This window comes from Somniosus microcephalus, chromosome 4 (genome assembly GCF_052327205.1).
Source record: "Somniosus microcephalus isolate GS21.2 chromosome 4, FLI_Smic_1.0, whole genome shotgun sequence".
Classification (NCBI taxonomy): Eukaryota; Metazoa; Chordata; class Chondrichthyes; order Squaliformes; family Somniosidae; genus Somniosus; species Somniosus microcephalus.
In genome coordinates, this window is record NC_140990.1 from 252,468,319 (window position 1) to 252,495,574 (window position 27,256).

General features: G+C 45.6%; 1 protein-coding gene across 2 annotated transcripts in view; it reads left to right on the top strand.

Annotated features, from left to right (window-relative positions):
* Positions 1 to 27,256, top strand: part of ppig (peptidylprolyl isomerase G (cyclophilin G)) — a 63,173-nt gene that overhangs the window by 11,634 nt on the left and 24,283 nt on the right. For both annotated transcript variants that reach the window (XM_085986218.1, XM_085986217.1), the window contains exons 2-5: positions 305 to 386; positions 1,139 to 1,213; positions 25,119 to 25,226; positions 26,240 to 26,284. In XM_085986218.1, coding sequence (XP_085842344.1) covers positions 326 to 386; positions 1,139 to 1,213; positions 25,119 to 25,226; positions 26,240 to 26,284 — 289 coding nt within the window. In that variant the 5' untranslated portion in view covers positions 305 to 325. The remainder of the gene's footprint in view (positions 1 to 304; positions 387 to 1,138; positions 1,214 to 25,118; positions 25,227 to 26,239; positions 26,285 to 27,256) is intronic.

Here is a 27,256-nt window from a genome sequence, read left to right on the forward strand (position 1 = left end):
TTCCTCTGCTTCATAAAGCTGCTGTCGTTGGCTACAGGAATATTTTCTGCTGGCCTATAAATGAAAAATGTAACTTCTGAACTAGTGGCATTTATGACCCCTGACCAAATTTGGTATTATAATGTTCCATCAGTTGTACAAATTTTGTGTGACTGTTGGCTCAAATTATTAAATAATTAGATCTCATTAAATGAGATGTACAGTAGAAGGTTAAAAAGGAATGACCTTGTTGATAAGTTTGCTATATGAACAAATCCTTTGTACTGAACATTTTAATGATTTATGGCATCTGTTTCTTCTGCAGTAACTACAGCTTGTGGAAAGCATGGGGGTGAAAACACAGCGTCCTCGATGTTTTTTTGACATAACTGTCAATAATCTGCTTGGTAAGGGATAAGTATTACAGCAATTATGTTACTTATGTGAACACGCAGACTTTTGATGTCCTGAAATGACCATGGGTCCAAGTTAAACTTTTTGAGTTTATTTTGTTGTACAGTATTGTAATCACAGCATTTTACTGACGTTTTTAAAAATCCGCTGTTAGGTTGGAACTTTGTTGCAAGTTCAAGTTGTGTGGTTTAAAGGAATGCGTACATTTGCTGGAAATGTGAATAGCATATTTTGGCATTTTTAGAACCTTATAAACATTGATTAAAAATCATAATGTGCAAGGATGGAGCTACCATCCTCCTTGAAATACAGGAAAAAATAGGTGAATTCCAATATCTTATACTCTTACCCCCAAAGTATAAACATTTTGTAACAATATGCACTTTCATCATGATGACAGATATTGGTGCTGGGAAATGGATTGTTTTGTGTCAGCATCAAGCATTCTCAGGTTAGGTACAGTACAGGTCAGATGCAGAGGAAAGCTCCATTTACTTGTTCTCAGTAATGTGCATTAACTCCAGCTCCAGAAGAGCTTCAGTGTGAATTTTCCACTTCTGACAAATGGCCTTTCTTGAATGAAATTGTCACTTTATGGCTTGCTTGTATCTTGCTATAGTTTTGTGTATTGCCGATAAAATTAGTAACTAAATGAATGCAGTATGACGTTAAAGTAACAATAGTGGTTTTATTTTATCCTTTTTGGGACTTTCAGATGTAACTGATGCATATGTTTTCTTTGCAGTGGGCAGAGTTGTCTTTGAATTGTTTTCAGACGTGTGTCCAAAGACTTGCGAGAACTTTCGTTGCCTCTGTACAGGTTAGTTACAGCATAGTACTGATGGTGCTTTGTTGCAGAACCAAGAAAGATCTTTGGTTTTGTTAGACATTATTGTTTTTATGTGATTGGTTTTGATTACATTAAAATTTTCTCAAATACCATTGAGTGGCATGCTCTTGCTTTTGAAAAACCACAATTTAAGATTGTTACATTTTATTGGAGTGGCTGACATTCCAGTTCCATTGAAGGTTGATAAATAAAGCATGGTATTTCTCCTTGAGGGTTAAGTAACTACAAATAAAGTCTACCTATATATAATATATCTGTACACATTTTCTGTCTACAGAAGCTTATATTCTGTTGTCACATTTTTGTCAACTTTTTTCCATTATAAGTTCCCAGTTCACATTTATAATGGAAACTGCCAATGTAAACTTGTTATGCTGTAATTACACCATCACAGCAGTGATGGTATGGTATCACCTCCTGTTTTGTGTCTCCTAGCTGTACTGCAGAGAAACTCCACTTCATTTGAAGACTACAGTTGCTCTTTTAGCCATGGCTCAGTTGGTAGCGCTCTCACCTCTGAGTCAGAAGGTCGTGAGTTCGTTCACGTCCCACTACAGAGACTTAGCACAAAATCTAGGCTAACACTCCAGTGCACTACTGAGGGGTTCTCCACTGTCGGAGGTGCCGTCTTTTGGATGGGACATTAAAGAACCCATTACACTTTCTGAGAAGAGCAGGGGAGTTCTCCCTGGTGTCCTGGCCAATATTTATCCCTAAACTTACAACAACAGCAACTTGCATTTATATAGTGCCATTCAGTGAGATCATAGCTGATCTTCTACCTCCGCTCCAGCTTCCTGCATTATCCCCATATCCCTCGGTTCCCTTAGTATCCAAAAACCTATCGATCTCTGTCTTGAATATACTCAATGACTGAGCAGCCACGGCTTTCTGGGGTAGAGAATTCCAAAGATTCACAACCCACTGAGTGAAGACATTTCTCCTCATCTCAGTCCTAAATGGCCGACCCCTTATTCTGAGACTGTGAACTCCTGGTTCTGGAGTCCCCAGCCAGAGGAAACCACCTCCCACCATCTACCCTGTCAAACCCTTTAAGAATTTTATACATTTCAAAGAGATCACCTCTCATTCTTCTAAACTCTAGGCCTAGTCTACACAATCCCTCCTCACAGGGCAATCCCCTCATCCCAGGAATCAATCTAGTGAACCTTAGTTGCACCCCCTCTAAGGCAAGTATATCACCAATGCCCTGTATAATTGTAGTAAGACTTATTTACTCTTGTACTCCAATCCCTTTGTAATAAAAGCTAATATACCATTTGCTTTCCAAATTGCTTGCTGTACCTGCATGTTAACTTTCTGCGATTCGTGTACAAGAACACCCAGGTCCCTCTGAATATCAACATTTCCCAGTCTCTCCATTTACAAAATAGAAACATAGAAGATAGGAGCAGGAGTAGGCCATTCGGCCCTTCGAGCCTGCTCTGCCATTCAATGAGATCATGGCTGATCATCCAAATTCAGTACCCTGTCCCTGCTTTCTCCCCATATCCCTTGATCCCTTTAGCCTTAAGAAATATATCCAACTCTTTCTTGAATATATTTAATGAACTGGCCTCCACCGCCCTCTGTGGCAGAGAATTCCACAGGTTCACCACTCTCTGGGTGAAGAAATTCCTCCTCATTTCAGTCCTAAATGGCCTACCCCTTATCCTGAGACTATGACCCCTGGTTCTGGACTCCCCGACCATCGGGAACATCCTTCCAGCATCTAGTCTATCCAGGCCTGACAGAATTTTATAGGTTTCGATGAGATCCCCTCTCAATCTTCTAAACTCCAGTGAGTATAAGCCCAATCAACACAATCTCTCCTCGTACGTCATTCCTGCCATCCCAGGTATCAGCCTGGTGAATCTTCGCTGCATTCCTTCCATGGCAAGTACGTCCTTCCTCAGTTAAGGCGACCAAAACTGCACACAATACTCAAGGTGCGGTCTCACCAAGGCCCTGTACAACTGCTTTTCTACCTTTCCTACCAAAGTGAATAACTTCACACTTCTCCACATTATATTCCACCTGCCATGTTCTTGCCCATTCACTTAATCTGTCTATATCCCTTTGCAGCCTCTTTGCGTCCTCCTTGCAGCTTACTTTCATAATGTATCGTCAGCAAACTTGGATACATTACACTCGGTCCCCTCATCTAAGTCATTGATATAGATTGTAAATAGCTGAGGCCCAAACACTGATCCTTGTGGTGCCCCACTAGTTACAGCCTGCCAACCTGAAAATTACTCGTTTATTCCTACTCTCTGTTTTCTGTCAGATTTCCAACCTTCAATGATTGTCAATACATATTTTCCCCAATCCAATGAGACCTAATTTTGTGTAATAACCTCTTGTGTGGCACCTTATCGAAAGCTTTTTGAAAATCCAAATACACTACATCCACTGATTCCCCCTTATCTACCCTGCTAGTTACAACCACAAATATAACAGAATTCCCTTTCATAAATCCACGTTGACTTTGCCCATTTTCTAAGTGTCCTGTTACCAAGTCCCTAATAATAGATTCTAGCATTTCCCCTACTACTGATATCAAGCTAACTGAACTATAGTTCCCTGATTTCACTCTCTTGAATAGCGGGGATACATTTGCTGCCTTCCAATCCATGGGGACTGTTCTAGAATCCAGGGAATTCTGGAAGATCAAAACAAATGCATCCACTATCTCTGTACCTACCTTTTAAAACCCTAGGATGTAGGCCATCAGGCCCAGGGGATTTGTCGAATTTTAGTCCCATTAACTTCTCCAGTACAATTTCTTTGCTAATACTAATTTCTTTAAAGTTCCTCATTCCCCACTATTTCCGGAATGTTATTTGTGTCTTCTGCCATGAAGACAGATACAAATTATTTGTTCAAGTCTCTGCCATTTCCTTATTCCCTATTATAATTTCTCCTGTCTCTGTCTCTAAGGGACCCACATTTACTTTTGCTAATCGCTTCCTTTTTACATAACTAGAAGCTTTTACAATTTGTTTTTATGTCTCTTGCTAGTTTATTCTCATTCTCTTTTGTGTCTCTCTCTTAATTTTTTTGTCATCCTTTGCTGAATTCTAAAGTCTTCCCAACCCGCAGGCTTACTACAACTTCTCTTGTTAGCCACAGTTGGACTACTGATCACGTGGGATTTTTATTCCTTAGGGGAATGTGTATTTGTTGCGAATTATAAATTAATACTTTAAATGTTTGCCATTGCTTATCTACCGTCATATCTTTTTAATCTAGTTTCTCAATCTACCTTGGCCAACTTGCCCCTCATACCTATGTAGTTTGCTTTGTTCAGATTTAAGACCCTAGTTTTGGATTTAACTGAATCTAATTAAATCACTCTCTAACTTAATATATCATCACTCTTCCCCAGAGGCTCCTTTTACTACAAGATTTTTAAGTAACCTTTTCTCATTGCGCAATACTAGATCTAAAATAGCCTGTTCCCTGATTGGTTCCTCAACGTACTGATCTAGAAAACTATCTTAAATACATTCCAGGAACTTGTCCTCTGCACTATTATTACAAATTTGGTTTGCCCAGTCTATACGAAAATTGAAGTCCCCCATGATTACTATACTGTGCTCGACACTTCAACTACTGTTAGGGGGCCTATAAAGTAACCCCACCAGTGTTTTCTGCCCCTTGTTTCTTAGCTCCACCAAACTGATTCTACATCTTGATTTTCCAAGCTAAGATCCTTTCTGTCTACTGTCTTTATCCCACCCTTTATTATCAGGGCTACCCCACCCTTTCTTTTCCATTTTGCCTATTCCTTCTAAAAGTCAAGTATTCTGGAATATTTGGTTCCCAACCTTGGTCACTCTGCAACCACATCTCCGTAATGGTTATTAGATCAAACCCATTTATTTCTCTCTGTGCTATTAATTCATCTGTTTTGTTGCGAATGCTTTGCGCATTCAGATATAGTGCCTTTAGCTTTAACTTTTTTCTAAATTTCCCTGATGTCACTTTACTCTCTCATGCTCTATTGTTGAGCTCTCTGTCCCTTCCTGACCCAATCTACTTATTCTTACCCAAATCGCTAATCTGCTTTACAGCCTTGACATTTCTCGTACTGCTTTTGAATTTACCCTTTCCTGAATCCTCTCATCTCCTTCATTAGTTTAAAGCCCTATCTACCGCCCTAGTTATTTGATTCACCGGGACACTGGACCCAACCCGGTTTGGAGACCGACCCAACAGAACAGCTCCCTCTTTCCCCAGTACTGCTGCCAGATCCCCATGAAGTGAAATGCCTGTCTCCCACACCACTCTTTCAGCTACACATTTAATGTTCTAATCTGTTTGTCCCTATGCCAATTTGCACGTGGCTCAGGTAACAATCCAGAGATTATTACCTGTGAGGTTCTGCATTTTAATTTCGACCGTAGCTCCTCAAACTTTCTCAGTAGAACCTCATTCCTAGTTCTTCCTATGTGGAGCACAACAACTGGATCCTCCCCTTCCCACTCCAAGTTCTTCTAGCCGCAAGGAGATATCCTTAACCCTGGCACCGGGGCAGACAACTCAACTTTTGGAACTCCCGGTCGTGGCTGCAGAGAACAGTATCTATCCCCTTGACGATACTGTCCCCTACCACTACCATATTCCTTTTCACTCCCCCCACTTGAATGGCCTCCTGTACCACGGTGAGGTGGTCAGTTTGCTCATCCACCCTACAGACTTTGCCCTCATCCACACAGGCAGAAAGAACCTTGTATCTGTTGGATAAGGGCAAAGGCTGAGACTCATCCAGCACTGCACCTGGGGACCCCTTACCTGCCTGACTCGCAGTCACACCATCTTGTCCAGGACCACTAACCAGACCTGCACCACTTCCTAACCTAAGGCGTGTCACTGCCCTCTGGATCAAAGTGTCCAGGTAACTCTTCCCCCTCCCTGATGCCCTGCAATTTCTGCACCTCGGACTCCAGTTCAACAACTCTGAGCTGAAGTTCCTCGAGCTGCAAACACTTAGTGCCGACGTGGTTGTCCAGGATCACACTGCTCTCCACAAACTCCCACATGCTGCAGTTCAGGCGCACCGCCTGCCCTGCCATCCCTATATGACCTTGTTTCATTTATTTAATTGAATTAAAATTAGAGGCTCCTTTTAAAACTGCTCCAGCTCCTGCTCTTTTGTTCTGTTCTGCTATTTGTTTATTAACTCTCTTATTTTATTATTTACTTAACCATTATTTATATATGTCAGATTTTAATTTAATGAAAATTCGGAACACTCCAGTGTTAATATCGTTTATTTAATTCATTTTAATTTTAACCCCCTAGATCTGATTGATTAATTAATTAAACACTAGAATCATAGAATAGAAGCATCATAGAATGGTTACAGCACAAAAGGAGGCCATTCTCTGCAAGAGCACTTCAGCTAGTCCCACTCCCGCACCCTTTCTTCGTAGCCCTGCAAATTTCTTTCCTTCAGATACTTAGCCAACTCCCTTTGAAAGCCGTGATTGAATCTGCCTCCACCACCCTTTCAGGCAGTGCATTCCAGATCTTAACCACTCGCTGCGTAAAAAAGTTTTTTCTTACGTCGCCTTTGGTTCTTTTGCTCATCACCTTAAATCTGTGTCCTCTGGTTCTCGACCCTTCTGCCAATGGGAACAGTTTCCCCCTCTCTACTCTGTCCAGACCCCTCATGATTTTGAACACCTCTATCAAATCTCCTCTCAATCTTCTCTGCTCCAAGGAGAACAACCTCAGCTTCTCCAGTCTATCAACGTAACTGAAGTCCCTCATTCCTGGAATCATTCTCGTAAATCTTTTCTGCACCCTCTCTAAGGCCTTCACATCCTTCCTAAAGTGTGGTGCCCAGAATTGGACACAATACACCAGTTGGGGCCGAACCAGTGTTTTATACAGGTTCATCATAATTTCCACACTTTTGTGTACTCTATCTCTATTTATGAAGCCCAGGAACCCGTAAGCCTTTTAACTGCTTTCTCAACCTGCCCTGCCACCTTCAATGATTTGTGCACACATTACCCCCAGGTCTCTTTGTTCATGTACCCCCTTCATGATTGTGCCATTTAGTTTGTATGTCCTATCCTCATTCTTTCTTAAAGTCTATCACTATCCTCGTCACTGTTCACTATACTTCCAAGTTTTGTGTCATCTGCAAATTTTGAAATTGTGCCCTGTACACCCAAGTCTAAGTCATTAATATATATCAAGAAAAGCAGTGGTCCTAGTACCGACCCCTGGGGAACACCACTGTATACCTTCCTCAAGTCCGAAAAACAACCGTTCACCACTACTCTGTTTCCTGTCACATAGCCAATTTCATATTCATGCTGCCACTGTCGCTTTTATTCCATGGGCTTCAACTTTGCTGGCAAGCCTATATGTGGCACTTTATCAAACGCCTTTTGGAAGTCCATGTACACCACCTCAACCCTCTCTGTTACCTCATCAAAAAAGTCAAATCACGTTAGTTAAACACGATTTGCCTTTAACAAATCCATGCTGACTTTCCTTAATTAATCCAGACTTGTCCAAATGACTGTTAATTTTGTCCTGGATTATTGTTCCCACTACCGAGGTTAAACTGACTGGCCTGTAGTTGCTGGGTTTATCCTTGCACCCTTTTTTTAACAAGGGTGTAACATTTGCAATTCTCCAGTCTTCTGGCACCACCCCCTGTATCTGAGGAGAATTGGAAGATTATGGCCAGTACCTCCACAATTTCCAACTTTACTTCTCTCTGTACTGGTCTCGCTAGACGTGCTCCTATCTAGTTATCCAGCAAGTTAAACACTTATTCAAATAATTCCTCGAAGCCGGTTTGCTGTTTTGAAGCTTTACTTGAACAAATTTGTGAAACTGTAAACAAAGACAAAGTATGTTTTGTACATAGAACTGAGTACTGTACATTAGATGTTACATAAGATATAAACATATTTGTAACAATAGAATAGACTAATTGTATACTAACATTTGAGCTGGACTTCTGTAAATACCAACTATTACTTATAAACATAGTATTGTCAAATACTACACTGACAAAGTTGCTATCATGTTAACAAATAAGGATACTCACAGATATTGCGTCTGGCCTAGCATATGAGATGAGATGGCATAAGATTGAGATTCTCACATGGAATTATCCATTACTCAGTAAGCTTCTTTCTGGAAAACTACTTCCGGGGTCAAACAAGAAGAAAGGTCAAATGACCTCTGCTGCATACTAACACTGCTATATGATAACTACCACCAGAGGGTGCTATCTGCATGTAATAAGTCCAGAACACTCCCCGTCTGGGGTCGTTAACGACTCCACATAGTCCTAACTTTACTTGTCACTGGAGTCCTCTGGCGACAAAAGAAGAACCACCTCAGAGACAGTCTGTCGATGTCGACGATAGGATGCAGCTTCCGTAGACTGTTGTGAGGGAGTAGGTTGCGTTCTGCTATGCACTTCAACTCTTCTGAGTAACACTCGTGTTGGACACTCTTCATCACAAGGATTTTGGCTCTCTTGAGCTCCTCTTCAGAGGGACTCTTACGACAGATGTGCCACCCATGGCAGCTACTCTCTTGTGTAGACTGGGAGAAGGTACGAGCTATGTGGGTTAGGCGTGCTACCGTCTTTGAGAGTGTTCCATTTGGAGAAACGCTCGAAGCGTTTGGTGCTCATCAGGTCCTTAGAGATTTGAGTAACGTTCGCTGTGACTTGTGGGCGTATCTCGGAGTCAGAAACAGGGTTGAGGAGGTCGAATGACTCATTGAGTTCGGAGGAGTGCGGGGACGGATCCTGAAGAAAAGCAGGTCCTGACAGCCAAGTCGTGCTGCTGAGAAGGGACGCTGTTACAGATCTAGACCCATGGTCAGCTGGGTTCAGGTCTGTGGGGACGTACCTCCACTGGTCGGGGGATGTGGACTGTCGAATACGTTGGACCCTGTTGTTCACGTATACGTAGAACCGTCTACTTTGGTTATGAATGTATCCTAGCACCACTTTGCTGTCTGTATAATACGTGATGCTGTCAAACTTCAGATCAATCTCCTCTACTATGAACTCTGCAATCTCAACTGCTAATACTGCTGCGCACAGTTCCAATCTGGGTATGGTGAGGTCTGGCTGGGGTGCCAACTTGGCCTTGCCAAAGACGAAGCCGATTTTGCTTTGTCCATCTTGAGCGGTGACCTTCAGATAAGCCACACCTGCAATGGCCTTAGTGGATGCGTCTGCAAAGACACAAAGCTCTTTGAATTGGGCATTTGAGGGAGAGAAGGACGTATAGGAGCGAGGTATTCGGATCTCCTGTAAGTCTTGGAGTGATCTCTCCATCTGTCCCACTCTGCTTCCATCTCTTCAGGGAGGGATGAATCCCACTCTTCAGCGCGTGTGGAGAGTTCCCTGAGGAGCAGCCTGCCTTGTATGGTGACGGGCTAAGAAGTCGAGAGGGTCGTACAGGCTGTTGACTGCAGAGAGCACTCCTCTCCGTGTGAAGGGTTTCTTGTCGTCTAAGACTTGGAACGTGAACGTGTCTGTTGCAATGTTCCAAGACACTCCTAGGCTACGCTGTAGGGGGAGGTCATCAGTGAGGAGGTCTAGATCCTTGACTTCTTTAGCACGATCTTCAGGGGGGAATGCCTCCATCACTGCTGGTCTGTTAGAGGCTATCTTGTGTAGCCTGAGGTTGGATAGTGCAAGTAGTTCCTGAGCTCGTCCAAGGGTACTGATGGCCTTTGCTTCGGTCGAGAATGACTTCAGTGCGTTGTCGACATAGAACTCTCGTTCGATGAACCCTCTCACATCACTGCCAAAGTCGTCGTCTTCTTCCTTGGCAGCCCTCCTTAGTCCGTATATGGCGACAGCAGGGGACGGGCTATTCCCGAAGACATGGACACGCATTCTGTGGTCCACAATGTCTCTGTTGGGGTCGTTGTTGTGATACCACAGGAAGCGGAGGAAGTCTCTGTGGTCTTCTCTCACCACAAAGCAGTGAAACATGTGCTGGATGTCGGCAGTGATGGTGATGGGCTCTTTCCTGAATCTCATGAGTACCCCCAAGAGGCTGTTGTTGAGACCGGGCCCTGTGAGGAGTACGTCGTTGAGAGAGACTCCCTGATACGGTGCACTGGAGTCGAACACCACGCGGATCTGTTCCGGCTTTTTGGGGTGATAAACTCCGAAGGAAGGGAGGTACCAACACTCTTGGCCTTCCTTGAGTGGAGGGGCTAGCTCTGCATGATCATTGACGAGCATTTTCTTGACAAATTCTAGGAAGTGTGCTTTCATCTTTGGCTTCTTCTCTAGTGTGCGACGGAGTGAGTTAAGACGATTATAGGCATACTCCCTGTTGTTCGACAGCCGTCGTCTGGGGTTCTGGAAGGGTAAGGGTGCAACCCAGCTGTTCAAGCTGTCACGAGAGACCTCATTGTCCATAATCTGGAGGAATCTCATGTCGTTGATCGATGGAGCAATTTTGTGATCATTGGCGGTGCGACAGAAGACTGACTGACCCGGGTTCTCTCCAGTGAGCATCATGTGTGTGCTGTCTGTGGAGATCAGCACTGGGGGGGTTCTGAGGCTGGGCCGTATGACTGAACTTCTCTGTCACTTGGATTTGACTACTGCATGGGGTAAGGTAGCTTGGACCACCATTCTCCAAGATGGAAGTCTTGAGTGTGCTCACCTGAGATGGCTTGTGAGTGCCCTTGAGGCACACGTCTCCAACAACGACCCAGCCGAGGTCTAGCCTTTGGGCGAAAGGGGCGTCATGTGGACCGTTGATCCGTTTCCTTATCTTATGTACCCTCAGGATGTCTCTTCCCAACAACAGAAGTATGCCTGCATCTGGATCAAGAGGTGGGATCTCGTCTGCAATGCGTCTCAGATGACGGTGGTGATGAGCTGCATTCGGAGTGGGAATCTCAGAACGGTTGTCGGGGACTTGATTACATTCGATCAGTGTAGGAAGGGGGAGACTAATCTTCCTGTCTGCTGACTCAACAACATAACCACAGGCCCTCCTGCCAGCTGTCTCTGAAAGTCCAGCACACGTCTTCAACGTGTAAGGCGACGGACTTCCTTTGACCTTGAAGATGTCGAAGAGCTCGGATCTTGCTAGAGAACGATTGCTTTGTTCGTCTAGTATGGCATGCATCTTTTCAGATTCCTGGCGACATCCTACAGGGTACACATTAACGAGGCATATCTTGGAGCATGCCCTTGCGCTCACTCCTTCTCCACACACCTTGGTGCACTTGGATGTAATCTCCGGACCAGCCGCTCCCTCTCCCTGCCGTGCTCTGAGGCGGGAGGAGGCGACTCTGACTTCCAAGGGGCTGGACCTGGGTGGAGTGCTGAAATGTGCCGATCACTTTCACATTCCGTGCATTTTGCATCTACCTTGCAGTTCTTGGCGAGATGGTTCGTGGAAGAGCAGCACTTGAAACATATAGAGTTGTCTTTAAGATACTGTTTGCGATCTTCCAGGGACATCTCCCTGAAGCCTCTGCACTTCCTTAATGGATGGGGCTTGTTGTGGATGGGGCATTGTTTGCTCATATCCTCAGATTTCTTCTGATCCCTTGTGTTCTCAGTTGAAGACACTTGCATTTTATGGACAGATATTGGTGTCTTTCCATGTCTGTCAAACTTGTCTCTTCTGGCAAGTGCTGTGTGGGAGGAGAAGAGGTTGAAGCTGGGGTCGTTCCTGGCTTTGTCTTCTTTACGGATGAATTCGGCAAACGCAGAGAATGGTGGGAAGGTAACGGTGTGCTTTAGCTTGAACTTTGACCCAAACGATATCCACTTCTCCTGCAGCTTAAATGGAAGCTTCTCAATGATGGGACTTACCCCTCTGGAAGTGTCTAAGTACGATAGGCCAGGTAGGTAGCCGTCCTGCTTTGCGGCTTCGAGTTCTGACAGCAGATCTCCAAGGTCGCGGAGCTTCTGGGGTTCCTTATTTGTCAACTTCGGAAAGTTCTCCAACCTGTCAAAGAGAGCCCTTTCATTGGCTTCAGGTGAGCCGTAGCTTTCTTCTAGCCTCGCCCAAGCCATCTTCAACCCCGCTTTTCTCCTGCGTGCCTGTCCGGCAGACTCTGGGCCGAGCCATTTGATAAGGAGGCCGAGCTCTTCTCCTGCCGACAGGTCTAAGCCCGATATGGTATCGTGGAAGGAAGATTTCCAAGCCCGATAATTCTCTGGCCTGTCATCAAACTTGGTTAACCCCGTAGTCACCAGCTGGCTGCGTGCAAGGTATTTGGCAAGGTTGTAGGTGCTGGGACCTGTGCCAGGGTTGCCTTGAGTAGGGGCTCTGATGGGGGTCTCAAGGAAACGAAAGGGGGTTTGCTGCTGACTTTCTCTCTTCAGCGTTCTATTCCTCTGTACCGTGTCCTCTGTTTTGCAGGGGAGGATCCCGCGACTTGAGGCACGCTGTCTATGTTGACCTTGGTTGGCGGCTTGGGGCATGTCATATGAAGTGATTGCGTCTGTAGAGATGTGCGGGTCTTCATCCCTCTCTCTCGTAAACTGTATGTTGGCATGGCATGGTCGCTCACGTAATCTCTGGTGCGCTGTCGTCGACTCTGCCGCGGAACGGAAATTAAAGGTTTGCTAGCTGTCTCAGGATCAGATTCCACTAAAAGTGCCTCGAATACTTGTGCCTCGGCTAATGCAGCATCTATCTCTTCTTTGCTGCAGAGCGTCTAATGTGGCTTGGAGACGGGCCTGTTCAGCTTTTATTTCTATTTCTCTGTCGGCATAAGAACATAAGAAACAGGAGCAGGAGTAGGCCAATCGGCCCCTCGAGCCTGCTCCACCATTCAATAAGATCATGGCTGATCTGATCCTAACCTCAAATCTACTTCCACTCTCCATCCACCCGAACCCATGTGATCTCCCGGGAGAGGCGCAAAACCAGATTAAAAAACCCAATGGCCAATTTGGGAGAAAAAATCTGGGAAATTCCTCTCCGACCCATCTAGGCGATCGAAACTCGTCCAGGAGATCACTCTGTCCCTATATTTTCTACAGTACTTAGCTTCTGTAAAGACGATCCCCACCCCAGCCAGGAACAGGAATAAAACTATCTCCTGAAATCTAACACAGAATTAGAACACAAGAAGTAGGAGCAGAACCAGGCTACACGGCCCCTGGACCCGCTCCACTACCCACAGGGCCATGACCATTCCGAACCTAGACTCATGTCCAATTTCCTGCCCGCAACCCTTAATTCCCTTTTACTTCTAGGAAACTATCTATTTCTGTTTTAAATTTATTTAATGATGTAGCTTCCACAGCTTTCTGGGGCAGCAAATTCCACAAACCTACCACCCTCTGAGTGAAGAAGTTTCTCCTCATCTCAGTTTTGAAAGAGCAGCCCCTTATTCTAAGATTATGCCCCCTAGTTCTAGTTTCACCCATCATTGGGAACATCCTCACCGCATCCACCCGATCAAGCCCCTTCACAATCTTATATGTTTCAATAAGATCGCCTCTCATTCTTCTGAACTCCAATGAGTAGAGCCCCAATCTACTCAACCTCTCCTCATATGACCACCCCCTCATCCCCGGGATTAACCGAGTGAACCTTCTTTGTACTGACTCGAGAGCAAGTATGTCTTTTCTTAAGTATGGACACCAAAACTGTATGCAGTATTCCAGGTGCGGTCTCACCAATACCTTGTACAACTGCAGCAATACCTCCCTGTTTTTATATTCCATCCCCCGAGCAATAAAAGCCAACATTCCATTGGCCTTGATCACTTGCTGCACCTGCATACTAACTTTTTGAGTTTTGTGCACCAGGACCCCCAGATCCCTTTGTACTACAGTACTTTCCATTTTCTTGCCATTAAGATAATAACTTGCTCTATGATTTTTCCTGCCAAAGTGCATAACCTCACACTTTCCAGTATTGTATTCCATCTGTCAAATCTCTGCCCACTTACTTAGCCTGTCTATGTCCCTTTGCAGGTTTTTTATGTCCTCCTCACTCACTACTTTCCATCCCATCTTTGTATCATCTGCAAACTTTGATATGTTACACTCGGTCCCCTCCTCCAAATCGTTAATATAGATTGTAAAGAGTTGGGGACCCAGCACTGACCCCTGCGGAACACCACTAGTTACTGATTGCCAGTCTGAGAATGAACCATTTATCCCAACTCTCTGCTTTCTGTTAGAGAGCCAATCCTCCACCCACGCCAGAATATTACCCCCAATCCCGTGATTTTTTTATCTTGAGCAATAATCTTTTGTGTGGCACCTTGTCAAATGCCTTTTGGAAGTCTAAATACACTACATCCACTGGTTCCCCTTTATCCACCCTATATGTTACTTCCTCAAAGAACTCAAGCAAATTTGTCAAACATTACTTCCCCTTCATGAAACCATGCTGAGTTTGTCCTATTAAATTATGTTTATCCAAATGTCCCATTTACTGTCTCCTTAATAATGGACTCTAACATTTTACCAACCACAGATGTTAGGCTAACAGGTCTATAGTTTCCAGCCTTCTGCCTACTACCCTTTTTAAATAAGGGTGTTACATTAGCAGTTTTCCAATCTGCCGGGACCTTTGCTGAGTTCAGGGAGTTTTGGAAAATTATTACCAATGCATCCACAATCCCTAACACCACTTCCCTCAAGACCCTGGGATGTAAGCCATCAGGTCCAGGGGATTTATCCGCCTTGAGTCCCATTATTTTACCGAGTACCACTTCCTTAGTGATGTTAATCGTATTTAGCTCCTCCCCCCCCCCCCCCTAGAGCCCCCTGTTTGTCCAGTGTTGGGATATTCTTAGTGTCCTCTACCGTAAAGACTGAAACAAAATATTTGTTCAGCGTTTTTGCCATCTCCATGTTTCCCACCATTAATTTCCCGGTCTCATCCTCTAAGGGACCAACATTTACTTTAGCCACCCTTTTTCTTTGTATATAACTATAGAAACTTTTGCTATCTGTTTTTATATTTTTTGCTAATTTACTTTCATAATCTATCTTCCCTTTCTTAATCAATCTTTTAGCTATTTTTTGCTGTCTTTTAAAGACTTCCCAATCTTCTATCCTCCCACTAGATTTGGCTACCTTATATGCCCTTGTTTTTAGTCGGATACTATCCTTAATTACTTTACTTAGCCGTGGATGGCTATCTTTTCTTTTACACCCTTTTTTCCTCAGTGGAATATATATTTTTTGGAAGTTGTAAAATAACTCCTTAAATGTACACCACTGATCATGTACCGTCTTACCCTTTAATCTATTTTCCCAGTCCACTCTAATCAATTCTGCTCCCATACCTTCATAGTCTCCTTTATTCAAGCTCAGCATGCTTGTTTGAGATCCAACCTTCTCACCCTCTAATTGAATATGGAATTCAACCATGTTATGGTCACTCATTCCAAGGGGATCCTTTACTAGGACATTTTTAATTAATCCTGTCTCATTACACAGGACCAAATCTAAGGTTGCTTGCCCCCTGGTCGGTTCAGTTACATACTGCTCAAGAAACCCATCCCTAATACACTCAATGAACTCATCCTCAAGGCTGCTCTGCCCAATTTGATTTGTCCAGTTAATATGATAATTAAAATCCCCCATAATTATAGCTGTTCCCTTATTACAAGCCTCCACTATTTCCTGATTAATACTCCGTCCAACAGAGTTGCAACTGTTCGGAGGCCAATAGACTACGCCCACTAGTGTTTTTTTCCCCTTATTATTCCTTATCTCCACCGAAACTGTTTCACTATCCTGCTCCTTTGACCCAATATCATTTCTCTGTATTATAGTGATTCCTTCCTTCATTAACATAGCCACCCCACCTCCCCTCCCTTCCTGCCTGTCCTTCCTGATTGTTAAATAACCTGGTATGTTTAATTCCCAGTCATGGTCACCCTGCAGCCATGTTTCTGTAATGGCCACAAGATCATACCCATATGTAGTTATTTGTGCTGTTAACTCATTCATTTTGTAACGAATGCTACGTGCATTCAGATAAAGAACTTTCAAATATGTTTTGTGACGCTTAGTTCCTGTTTTTTCCCCTTTTAGTACTTTACCTTTTACTCCATACCTTCTGTCCCTTCCTGACACGTTCTGTTTTTTAATTCCCCCACTGCTACCTAAGTCTATGACCTTCTCCGTTGTCATTTCTATTATTTGCTCTCTAGAAACCTCCCCCCCCACTAATTAGTTTAAAGCCCTCTCTACAGCCCTAGTTATATGATTCGCCAGGACTCTAGTCTCAGCACTAGCCAAGTGGAGTCCGTCCCAACGGAACAGCTCCCTCCTGTCCCAGTACTGGTGCCAGTGTCCCAAGAAGCAAAACCCATTTCTCCCACACCAGTCTTTGAGCCACGCATTTAACTCTTTTTAATTTTATTTATCCTAGCCAAATTCGCTCGTGGCTCAGGTAATAACCCAGAGATTATTACCCTTGAGGTTCTGTTTTTTAATTTGACCCCTAGCTGCTCATACTCCTTTAACAGAACCGTCTTCCTTGTCCTATCTACGTCATTTGTACCAACATGGACCACGACAACTGGATCCTCCCCCTCCCACTCCAAGTTTCTTTCCAGCCCAGAAGAGATGTCCTTAACCCTGGCACCGGGCAGGCAACACAGCCTTCGGGACTCCCGCTCTTGACTGCAGAGAACCCTATCTATCCCCCTAATGATACTATCCCCTACAACATTTCTTTTTACTCCCTCCACTTGAATGGCCCCCTGTACCACGGTGCTGTGGCCAGGTTGCTCATCCTCCCTGCAGTCCCCGCTCCCGCCCTCACGGGGAGTAAGAACCTCGATCCTGCTTGACAAGAGCAAGGGCTGCGGCTCCTTCAACACTACCTCCTGGATCCCTGTACCTGCCTCACTCGTCGTCACACCATCCTGTCCCTGACCACGGACTACATCTGCATTAATTAATTTCATAGGTGTGACCATCTCCTGAAACAGAGAGTCCAGGAACTTCTCCCCCTCCCTGATGTGTCGCAGTGTCTGAAGCTCGGTCTCAAGCTCCATAACATGGAGCTTGAGTTCCTCTAGCAACAAACACTTATCGCAAATGTAATCACCGTGAGCCTCAATGGGGTCCACCAGCTCCCACATTTCGCAACAGTGACACATCACCTGTTCACCCATATCTATGTAATTAATTAAATTTCTTATTATTAGTTATGAAGACCCTCTACCCCGATATAGATGATAATATTACACCACTATTCAATAGGACTTACCAACTTATAAAGGTATAAAAGAGAAGGAAGAAAACCAACCAACCAGCTGATCACCAACCTCCTCCTTGAATACTGTCTGTGGGGCCCGTTTGGTTGACTCGTCTCGCTGCTCCGCTTCCGCAGTGCTGTCTAAGCCTGGGAGTGGGGAACAAAACAGAGCAAAAAACACACCCTCACCTCCCACTTGCCCGAACTCTCCCACTTACCAAACTCTCGCAGCACTCAATGCCACAGCACTCTGTGCAGCAGCACCAGTCCCGCCCCTTTTATACCCAGATTCTACTTCCGGTTTAAACTCCCCAGCAGTTTAATATACACTTAAAAAATTTAACTCACTTCAAATAATTAACTTTTTAACACACTAAAATTCACAAAATACACTTAAATGACTTTTCTCCCACTTACCAAACTCTCGCAGCTCTCAATGCCACAGCACTCTGGCTTGCGCTGCTTCTAGCTTAGCCCGTGCTTTGGCGATGGCCATGCTTACCCTAGAACCAGCTGATGACCGTGAACCAGCTTGCGATCTAGAACCAGCCGATGACCGTGAACCAGCCGATGACCGTGAACCAGTTTGCGACATGTAGTAACCAGAGCCCATAGACCGATTATCACATTCTACAGTTTTGTCTAACTGTTTAAGGTCTTCTACTCGCTGAGTAGCGTTTTCGGTATTATCTTCTGACATATTGATGTGAGGTAAGTGTGGTGTACAAGGTGATGACTTAAGCTGGCTCTGTTGTGATGGCCTACTCTGAGTTCCTGCTGCTCCGCTCTTCACAGCTAGCCGTATTGCTATCTTTTCACTGTACTGGTCTCGCTAGACGTGCTCCTATTTAGTTATCCAGCAAGTTAAACACTTATTCAAATAATTCCTCGAGAAGCTGGTTTGCTGTTTTGAAGCTTTACTTGAACAAATTTGGGAAACTGTAAACAAAGACAAAGTATGTTTTGTACATAGAACTGAGTACTGTACATTAGATGTTAAATAAGATATAAACATATTTATAACAATAAGAATAGACTAATTGTATACTAACATTTGAGCTAGACTTCTGTAAATACCAACTATTACTTATAAACATTGATGCGCTATCAATTACTCATAAAAGACGGAGAGTTAGGCGAGTAACTAAAAGGCTTTTATTAACAAAGAACAGAGCATGCCTCTCGTGGTTGACTGGTTTCCAAGAAGGCAGGGGGCTGCAGAGCAGTCACCTTTATACCTGGGCATGTGGGTGGAGCCAGGGGCGGAGCCAGCTGAGGCATGCATAGATACAACAGTGTGCAACAACAACGGTGAACAACAATAACTGGTTTACCACATTCGCGGGGTGAAGTGTACTAAAGGTTCGTGTAAGTAAGTCTATCAGGTGGCCTTGTATGCCGTCCTGATCGTCGTGGTGGCGGCGGTGATGGTGCAGCATCCAACGTTGAATCTGGCGTCTCATTGAGTGGTTGGGTGGTCAATGACGGGTCCTGGGGCTGCGGCATGCCGTCTACAGGGGTTGGGTTGTGGGTAGTGGTGGATGGCAATGGTAGTGTTTCAGGGGCACCCGAAGGTGCGAGGTCTCGTATGGAGACTGTGTCCTCCCGCCCGTCCGGGTACGCCACGTAAGCATACTGGGGGTTGGCGTGGAGGAGGCTCACCCTCTCGACCAGGGGGTCCGTTTTATGGGACCTCACGTGCTTCCGCAGTAGGATGGGTCCTGGAGACGTCAGCCATGTCGGTAGCGAGGTCCCCGATGTGGACTTCCTGGGGAAAGTGAACATTTTTTCATGGGGGGTGGCATTGCTGGCCGTACAAAGCAGTGACCGAGTGGAGCGCCGCAGGGAGGACCTCCTGCCAGCGAGAGGTCGGAAGGCCCTTAGATTTTAAGTTTAAGAGGACGGCCTTCCAAACCGTCGCGTTCTCTCTTTCCATCTGGCCGTTCCCCCGGGGGTTGTAGCTGGTGGTTCTGCTTGTAGCAATACCTCTCGTGAGCAGGTACTGACGGAGTTCGTCGCTCATAAAGGATGAGCCCCGGTCGCTATGGATATAGCTAGGGAAGGCGAAAAGGTCATTCAGACCTTTAATGACCGTGGTACTGGTCATGTCTGGGCAAGGGATGGCAAACGGGAAACGGGAGTACTCATCAATTATGTTGAGGAAGTACACGTTGCGGTCAGAGGAGGGGAGGGGCCCTTTAAAATCGACGCTCAGGCGCTCAAAGGGGCGAGTGGCCTTGATCAGGCTTGCTCTGTCTGGCCTATAAAAATGCGGTTTGCACTCGGCACAGATTTGGCAGTTCCTGGTCATGGTCCTGACCTCCTCGATGGAGTAGGGCAGGTTACGGGATTTGATGAAATGGAAGAACCTGGTGACCCCCGGGTGGCAGAGGTCATTGTGGAGGGTCTGCAGTCTATCAACCTGCGCGTTGGCGCATGTACCACGTGATAGGGCATCTGGGGGCTCATTGAGTTTCCCGGGCCGGTACAAGATATCGTAATTGTAGGTGGAGAGTTCAATTCTCCACCTCAAGATCTTGTCGTTCTTGATTTTGCCCCTCTGATTATTATTAAACATAAAAGCTACTGAACGCTGGTCAGTGAGCAGGGTAAATCGTTTTCCAGCCAGGTAATGCCTCCAATGTCGCACCGCTTCTACAATGGCCTGGGTCTCCTTTTCGACAGAGGAGTGTCGAATCTCGGGGCCCTGGAGGGCCCTTGAGAAAAAGGCCACGGGTCTCCCCTCCTGGTTAAGGGTTGCAGCTAGGGCGAAGTCGGATGCGTCGCTCTCCACTTGGAAAGGGATGGACTCATCCACTGCGTGCATTGTGGCCTTCGCAATATCTCTTTTTATGAGAGTGAAGGCTGCACATGCCTCTGCTGTCAGGGGGAAGGAGGTGGATTTGATGAGGGGTCTGGCTTTGTCCGCATAGTTGGGCACCCACTGAGCATAGTAAGAGAAAAACCCTAGGCATCTCTTCAGTGCTTTTTGGCAGTGGGGGAGGGGGAGCTCCATAAGGGGGCGCATTCTGTCGGGGTCGGGGCCGATGACTCCGTCCTCCACTACGCAGCCAAGAATGGCGAGGCGCGCGGTGCGAAACATACAATTGTCCTTGTTGTATGTTAGATTCAGCCGCTGGGCCGTATGGAGGAATTTCTCTAGGTTAACATCATGGTCCTGCTGGTCGTGGCCGCAGATGGTGACGTTGTCTAGATAGGGGAAGGTGGCCTGCAGCGCGTTCTGGTCAACCATTTGGACCATCTCCCTTTGGAAGACCGAAACCCCATTGGTGACGCCGAAGGGGACTCGGAGGAAGTGGTAGAGACGACCGTCCGCTTCAAAAGCTGTGTACTGGCGGTCCTCAGCCCTGATGGGGAGCTGGTGGTATGCCGACTTCAGATCAATCGTCGAGAACACCCGGTATTGTGCTATCTGATTGACCATGTCAGATATGCGGGGGAGTGGGTATGCGCCTAACTGGGTGTAGCGATTGATCGTCTGGCTGTAGTCAATAACTAGGCGCTGTTTTTCGCCAGTCTTCACTACCACCACTTGTGCTCGCCATGGGCTAGTGCTACCCTCAATAATCCCTTCCTTCAGGAGTCTTGCTACTTCGGATTTAATGAAGCTCCTATCCCCGGCACTGTACCGCCTGCTTTTGGTAGCGATGTGCTTACAGTCGCGGGTGAGGTTAGCGAACAAGGGGGGGGGAGGAGACTTTAAGCGTGGAGAGGCTGCAAATGGTGCGCGGCGGGCGATTTAAAAGCTGCTGGCTGCGGACTGTGAGTGGGGGGAGGGGTCCGCCGTACGCTAATGTGACACTTTTAAGGTGGCGCTGAAAATCCAACCCCAGTAGAACGGCAGCGCAGAGATGGGGCAGGACAAGAAGTTTTAAATTTTTGTATTCTGTGCCCCTTACTGAAAGGGTCACTACACAGTAGCCACCGACGTCTTCTGAATGGGATTTGGAAGCCATAGAGATCCGATGGCGCGTTGGCAGGACCGGGAGAGAGTAACTGCGCACTGTGTCGGGGTGGATAAAGCTCTCCGTGCTCCCGCTGTCGAAAAGGCAGGTAGTGGCGCGGCCGTTTACCGTAATGTCCATCATGGACCTGGACAGTTGGTGAGGGAGAGATTGGTCCAGCGTCACGGAGGCCAGCGTATGGTCGAGCGAGTCGCTGTGGTCGTCAGACGAGGCGGTGGTTGAGTCCGGGTCACCCGCGATTGGAGTTGGAGGCGTCTAAGATGGCGGACAAAATGGCTGCGCCCATGATCCCGATCCCCACGCGGCTGGAGGTGTCCAAGATGGCGGACAAGATGGCTGCCCCTACGGTTCACACGCGGCACTGCTGGCGTTAGCGGTTTTACCTTTGCAGGTGCTGACGTAGTGTCCTTCCTTCCCGCAGCCAGAGCAGGTAGCGTTTTTCGCCGGGCAGCGTGCTCTGGGGTGTTTTACCTGGCCACAAAAGTAACATTTCGGGCCCTTGGACATCGCTGCAGCAGTTGGTGCCGGGGGTGGCGGTCCCATGACCCAAGGTTGCGGCGTCCACGGTGCGGAGCGGTTAGGGGAGAATGCGTCCGTATTCCGGTGGGCCGCGTCTAGCGAGAGCGCGAGGAACACTGCCTTCTTCAGGTCGATTTCGCCCTTCTCCAGCAGTCTCTGCCGGGAGTAGTCGGACTTGAGGCCCGCAACGAAAGCATCTCGGATAAGTCCCTCCGTGTGTGTCGCGGCCGATACCTCTTTACAATCGCAGGCTCGGCCGAGTATCTGTAGTGCCCGTAGGAATGCCTCCACCGATTCCCCGGACTGCTGTTTGCGGGATCTCAGGAGGTGTCTGGCATAAACCGTATTTACCGGGCGTGTGTATTGTCCTTTTAGCAGATCGATAGCCGCCGCGTAGGTAGTCGCGTCCTGGATGAGCGTGTAGACTTGGTGGCCCACCTTGGAGGCCAGGATTTTTAGTTTGTTTCCATCTAGTGTCACGGCTGAGGCTTCCAGGTAAGCTTCGAAGCAACGCAGCCATTGTGCGAACTTGGTAGACGAACCCACCTCTTGAGGGTCTAGGTCCAGGCATGTTGGTCTGAAGGCATGCAGCAGCGCCTGCTGCTCAGCGTTTGGTGCCGTCCTTTGCTGCAGCGCCTGCTGCTCGGCGTTTGGTGCCGACATTTTGTTTTTGTTAATAAAATTGATGCGCTATCAATTACTCATAAAAGACGGAGAGTTAGGAGAGTAACTAAAAGGCTTTTATTAACAAAGAACAGAGCATGCCTCTCGTGGTTGACTGGTTTCCAAGAAGGCAGGGGGCTGCAGAGCAGTCACCTTTATACCTGGGCATGTGGGTGGAGCCAGGGGCGGAGCCAGCTGAGGCCTGCATAGATACAACAGTGTGCAACAACAACAACAATAACTGGTTTACCACAAACATAGTATTGTCAAATACTACACTGACAAAGTTGCTATCATGTTAACAAACAAGGATACTCGCAGATATTGCGTCTGGCCTAGCATATGAGATGAGATGGCATAAGATTGAGATTCTCACATGGAATTCTCCATTACTCAGTAAGCTTTCTGGGAAACTACTTCAGGGGCCAAACAGGAAGAAAGATCAAATGACCTCTGCTGCATACTAACACTGCTATATGATAACTACCACCAGAGGGTGCTATCTGCATGTAATAAGTCCAGAACACCCTCAGCACCCTAGGATGCATCCCATCCGGTCCTGGTGACTTATCTACTTTAAGTACAGCCTGCCTTTCTAGTACCTCCTCTTCATCAATTTTTATCCCATCCAGTATCTCAACTACCTCCTCTTTCACTGACTTTGGCAGCATCTTCTTCCCTGGTGAAAACAGTTGCAAAGTACTGATTTAGTACCTCAGCCATACACTCTGCCTCCATGCGTAGGAAACATACATAGAAACATAGAAGATAGGAGCAGGAGTAGGCCATTCGGCCCTTCGAGCCTGCTCCGCCATTCAATGAGATCATGGCTGATCATCCACATTCAGTACCCTGTCCCTGCCTTCTCCCCATATCCCTTGATATAGAAACATTTTTGGTCCCTAATTGCACGGCTGCCAATGGTTGAGTGATGAAAATCAGGGATGCACAAGAGGCCAGATTGGAGGAGCACAGAGATCTCTGAGGGTTGTGGGGCTGGTGGAGGTTACAAAGATAGTGAATGGGTGAAGCCATGAAGGGATTTGAAAACGAGGATGACAATCTTTAAATCGAGATGTTGCCAGCGATCACAGTGGTGATGACTGAACGGGACTTGGTAAGAGTTAGGATATGGGCAGCAGAGTTTTGGATGGCCTCAAGTTGATGGGAGGCCAGCCAGGGGAGCATTGGAGAAGTTGAATCTAAAGGCAACAAATGCATCGATGAGAATTTCAACAGCAAATGAGTTGAGGCAGGGGCTGAGACGGGCAGTGTTAGAGGTGGAAGTAGGCAGTCTTGGTGATGGAGAGGATATGGGGTTGGAAGCTCTGCTCCGGTCAAATAGATTACCAAGGTTGCAAATGGTCTGGTTCTGCCTCACTGTGGAGAGGGATGGAGACTGTGGCTAGGGAACGGAGTTTGTGGCGGGGACCGAAGACAATGGCTTCAGTCTTCCCAATGCTTAATTAGAGGAACTTTCTGCTCATCCAATACTGCATGTCAGACAAACAGCATAACATATCGGAGGCAGTGGCATAGTCGAGAGAGGTGTTGGTAAGATAGAGCTGGGTGTCGTCAGCATACTTGTGGAACTTGACGCGTCTTCAGATAATGTCGCTGAGGGGCTACATGTGGATGAGAAATAGGAGGGGGCCAAGAATAGATTCTTGGGGGACCCCAGAGGTATCGGTATGGGAAGAGAAGCTATTGCAGCTGATTCTCTGGCTTCGACTGGATAGATAAGAATGGAACCAGGCGAGGGCAGTCCCACCCAGCTGGACAATGGAGGAGGGGCGTTGGAGGAGAATGGTATAGTCAACCGTGACAAAGGCTGCAGACAGGTTGACAAGGATATGAGGAGGGATAGTTTACCACGGTCACAGTCACATAGGATGCCATTTGTGACTTTGATATGGGGCGTTTTGGTGCTATAGCATGGGTGGAAACCTGATTGGAGGGGTTCAAACGTAGAGCTGCGGGAAAAGTGGTCACGGATTTGGGAGGCGCCAAAACATTCAAGGACTTTGGAGAGGAACGGGAGGTTGGAGATGGGGGTGGTAAAACAGATTATCTAATCATTATCATATTGTTGTTTGTGGGACCTTGCTGTGTGTAAATTGGCTGTTGCGTTTCCTACATTACAGCAGTGAGTGACTACACTTCTAAAGTACTTAATTGGTTGTAAAACATTTTGGGACGTCCTGAGGTCGTGAAAGCCGCTATATAATTACAAGTTCTTTATTTCTTTCTTGACTCTCCGTGTGTCACGCCACGGGAGATGGACTAATGTTTAAATTATTTTCTGTCGCCATGTGCTTTTTTGCATGATTCTTAAACAGTCCATTTATCAATAATGGCAGGACATCTGTTTTAATTTGAACAGAAATAGTTTTAAGAGATTGCACTGCTGATTGATGCATTGCAAATATTATTGTTAATCTGTACATGTGTTTTATCAGTGATGGTACCCTGTTGATCTCATTACAGGTGAAAAGGGAGCAGGGAAGAGTACTCAAAAACCTTTACATTATAAAGGTTGCCTATTTCACAGAGTTGTAAAGGATTTTATGATTCAAGGAGGTGACTTCAGTGAAGGTATGAAATCAGTAGTTTTTTTTGGCAGTGTGCATCCTAAAATTTGATCTTACCGTCCCTTCCAAAGCCTCCCCTTCCTTACTACTGCTTACCTTACTGCGCTACTCAGCCTGTATTATTTAAAGCCTAACTGATTCGGTACAGTTGTATATATGGTTATTTCACGATTGGTTAGTAGGGTGAGAGGAGGCTCATGTGGAGCATAAACACCGGCATAGACCAGTTGGGCCGAATGGCCTATTTCTCTGCTATTAACCTGTGAGTTAAGTCAAATAAATTGTTCCTTTTCCTCCTTAGTTGCTAATCTAAAAACTGATGCAAGTGAGGGAGCAAGCTGGTGTTAATGAGCCATAAGATCTAAATTTGCAATCTTCCACTTAAGTAAGAGCTTAACTGCTTGACTTACCAGGATTTGTGGTTTGGTAAATGAGTAGCACAGTATGTTGCTTCACTACACAGCAGTCTCAGTCTTAGTCCAATGGGTGGGGGAAGGGATGAAGGTGGTAATAATGGAAATAAATCATCAATTAGCACTCTTGTCTCCTATTTAGTAATAAAAGTGCCCAATTTATTTTCAAATCTGACACCTTTGTGCACGACATCTATGAAAAAAAAACCTGTTTATTTTAACCACAGGCAGTTGTTAGAACTGGGAGGTATTCAAAAATATGGCCTCTATCTTCGCCCATTACATGCTTTCCATGCCCCACATCTGAAAACAAAATCTCTGTTGATGAGTTTTATAGTGCGCTCTGCTTGCTTCTGAAATATACCTTTGTGGGGAATTGTTTTTTGGTGAAATGATCATGTCCCTACAGTGGCGTGCATCAGTCCTTTCTTCTGTTGAAATAATGGAAAAAGTCATAATCAAGATGTACATTTTCCTGCTGTCATTCTTATGTGGTTAGTTTTTGTGTTTTTCATAATATTGTAATGCCTTTCCTTTAACTAAAGTAATGTATATGCTAACGGTCGTTTTACTGAATTTCATGAACACTTTTCTGTGCTTTTAGGAAATGGCCGAGGAGGTGAATCTATCTATGGAGGGTTTTTTGAAGGTAATTTCTTTATTGTGCAGTTTGTTCCTCATATTCATAATTTATGTTATACAACTGAGGAATGGAGCATTTTACTGACCTATCAGTACTTGCATCCACATCTGCAGCAAATGCTGTAAGGGAATCCACAAGATTCGAGTACCATTTAGGCGTTGTATCGTGCTAGTTAGCTGTATATCTAACTTTTGCATTTACACGACGACTACTGATAACCTGAAACCCGACAACTTGGGTAGATTTAATTTTGTTAAATTATGTATGGCACCCAAAATATTACAATACTTGTTTTAATATTTTGGGTACCATTTCCAATTTAACAAAAAAACTCTGATAAACATAAAAATACAATTTATATGGCTGATGAGGGTTATGTTTGTGGGAGGAGCATTGCAAAATTCTGCTCACTAGCGGTTTTCCTAAGACTAAGAATGGATTTATGTGCAACTTCTGTAGATGAATGCATTTTTGATAGCCTAGCTGGTAGAGTGGAGGTCTGTAATGAACACACAAATTCATTCTTAAGTCACTAGAGAAGCTGGGATTGTTTTCCTTAGCGTAAAGTTTAAGGTGCTCAAAATTTATGCGGGGTCTTGATAGAGTAAATAAGGAGAAATTGTTTCCATTGGCAGGTGGGTCGGTAACCAGAAGAAACAGATTTAAGATAATTGCCAAAAGAACCAGAGGAGAAGTGAGAATTTTTTATGCAGTGATTGTTATGATCTGGTCTCACTGCCTGAAGGGGCGGTGGAAGCAGATTCAGTAGTAACTTTCAAAGGGAATTGGATATATACTTGAAAAGGAAAAATTTGCCGGCTATGGGGGAAAAAAGTAGGGAAATGGGACTAATTGGATAGCTCTTTTGAATGGCTGCCTTCTGTGCTGTATCGTTCTATGAATTCCAGCCCGATAGAGCAGGAGTGGTTTTTTTGTGGTGGGTGGAGGGGAGGGTGTGGAAATTGCCACAGCACAGCT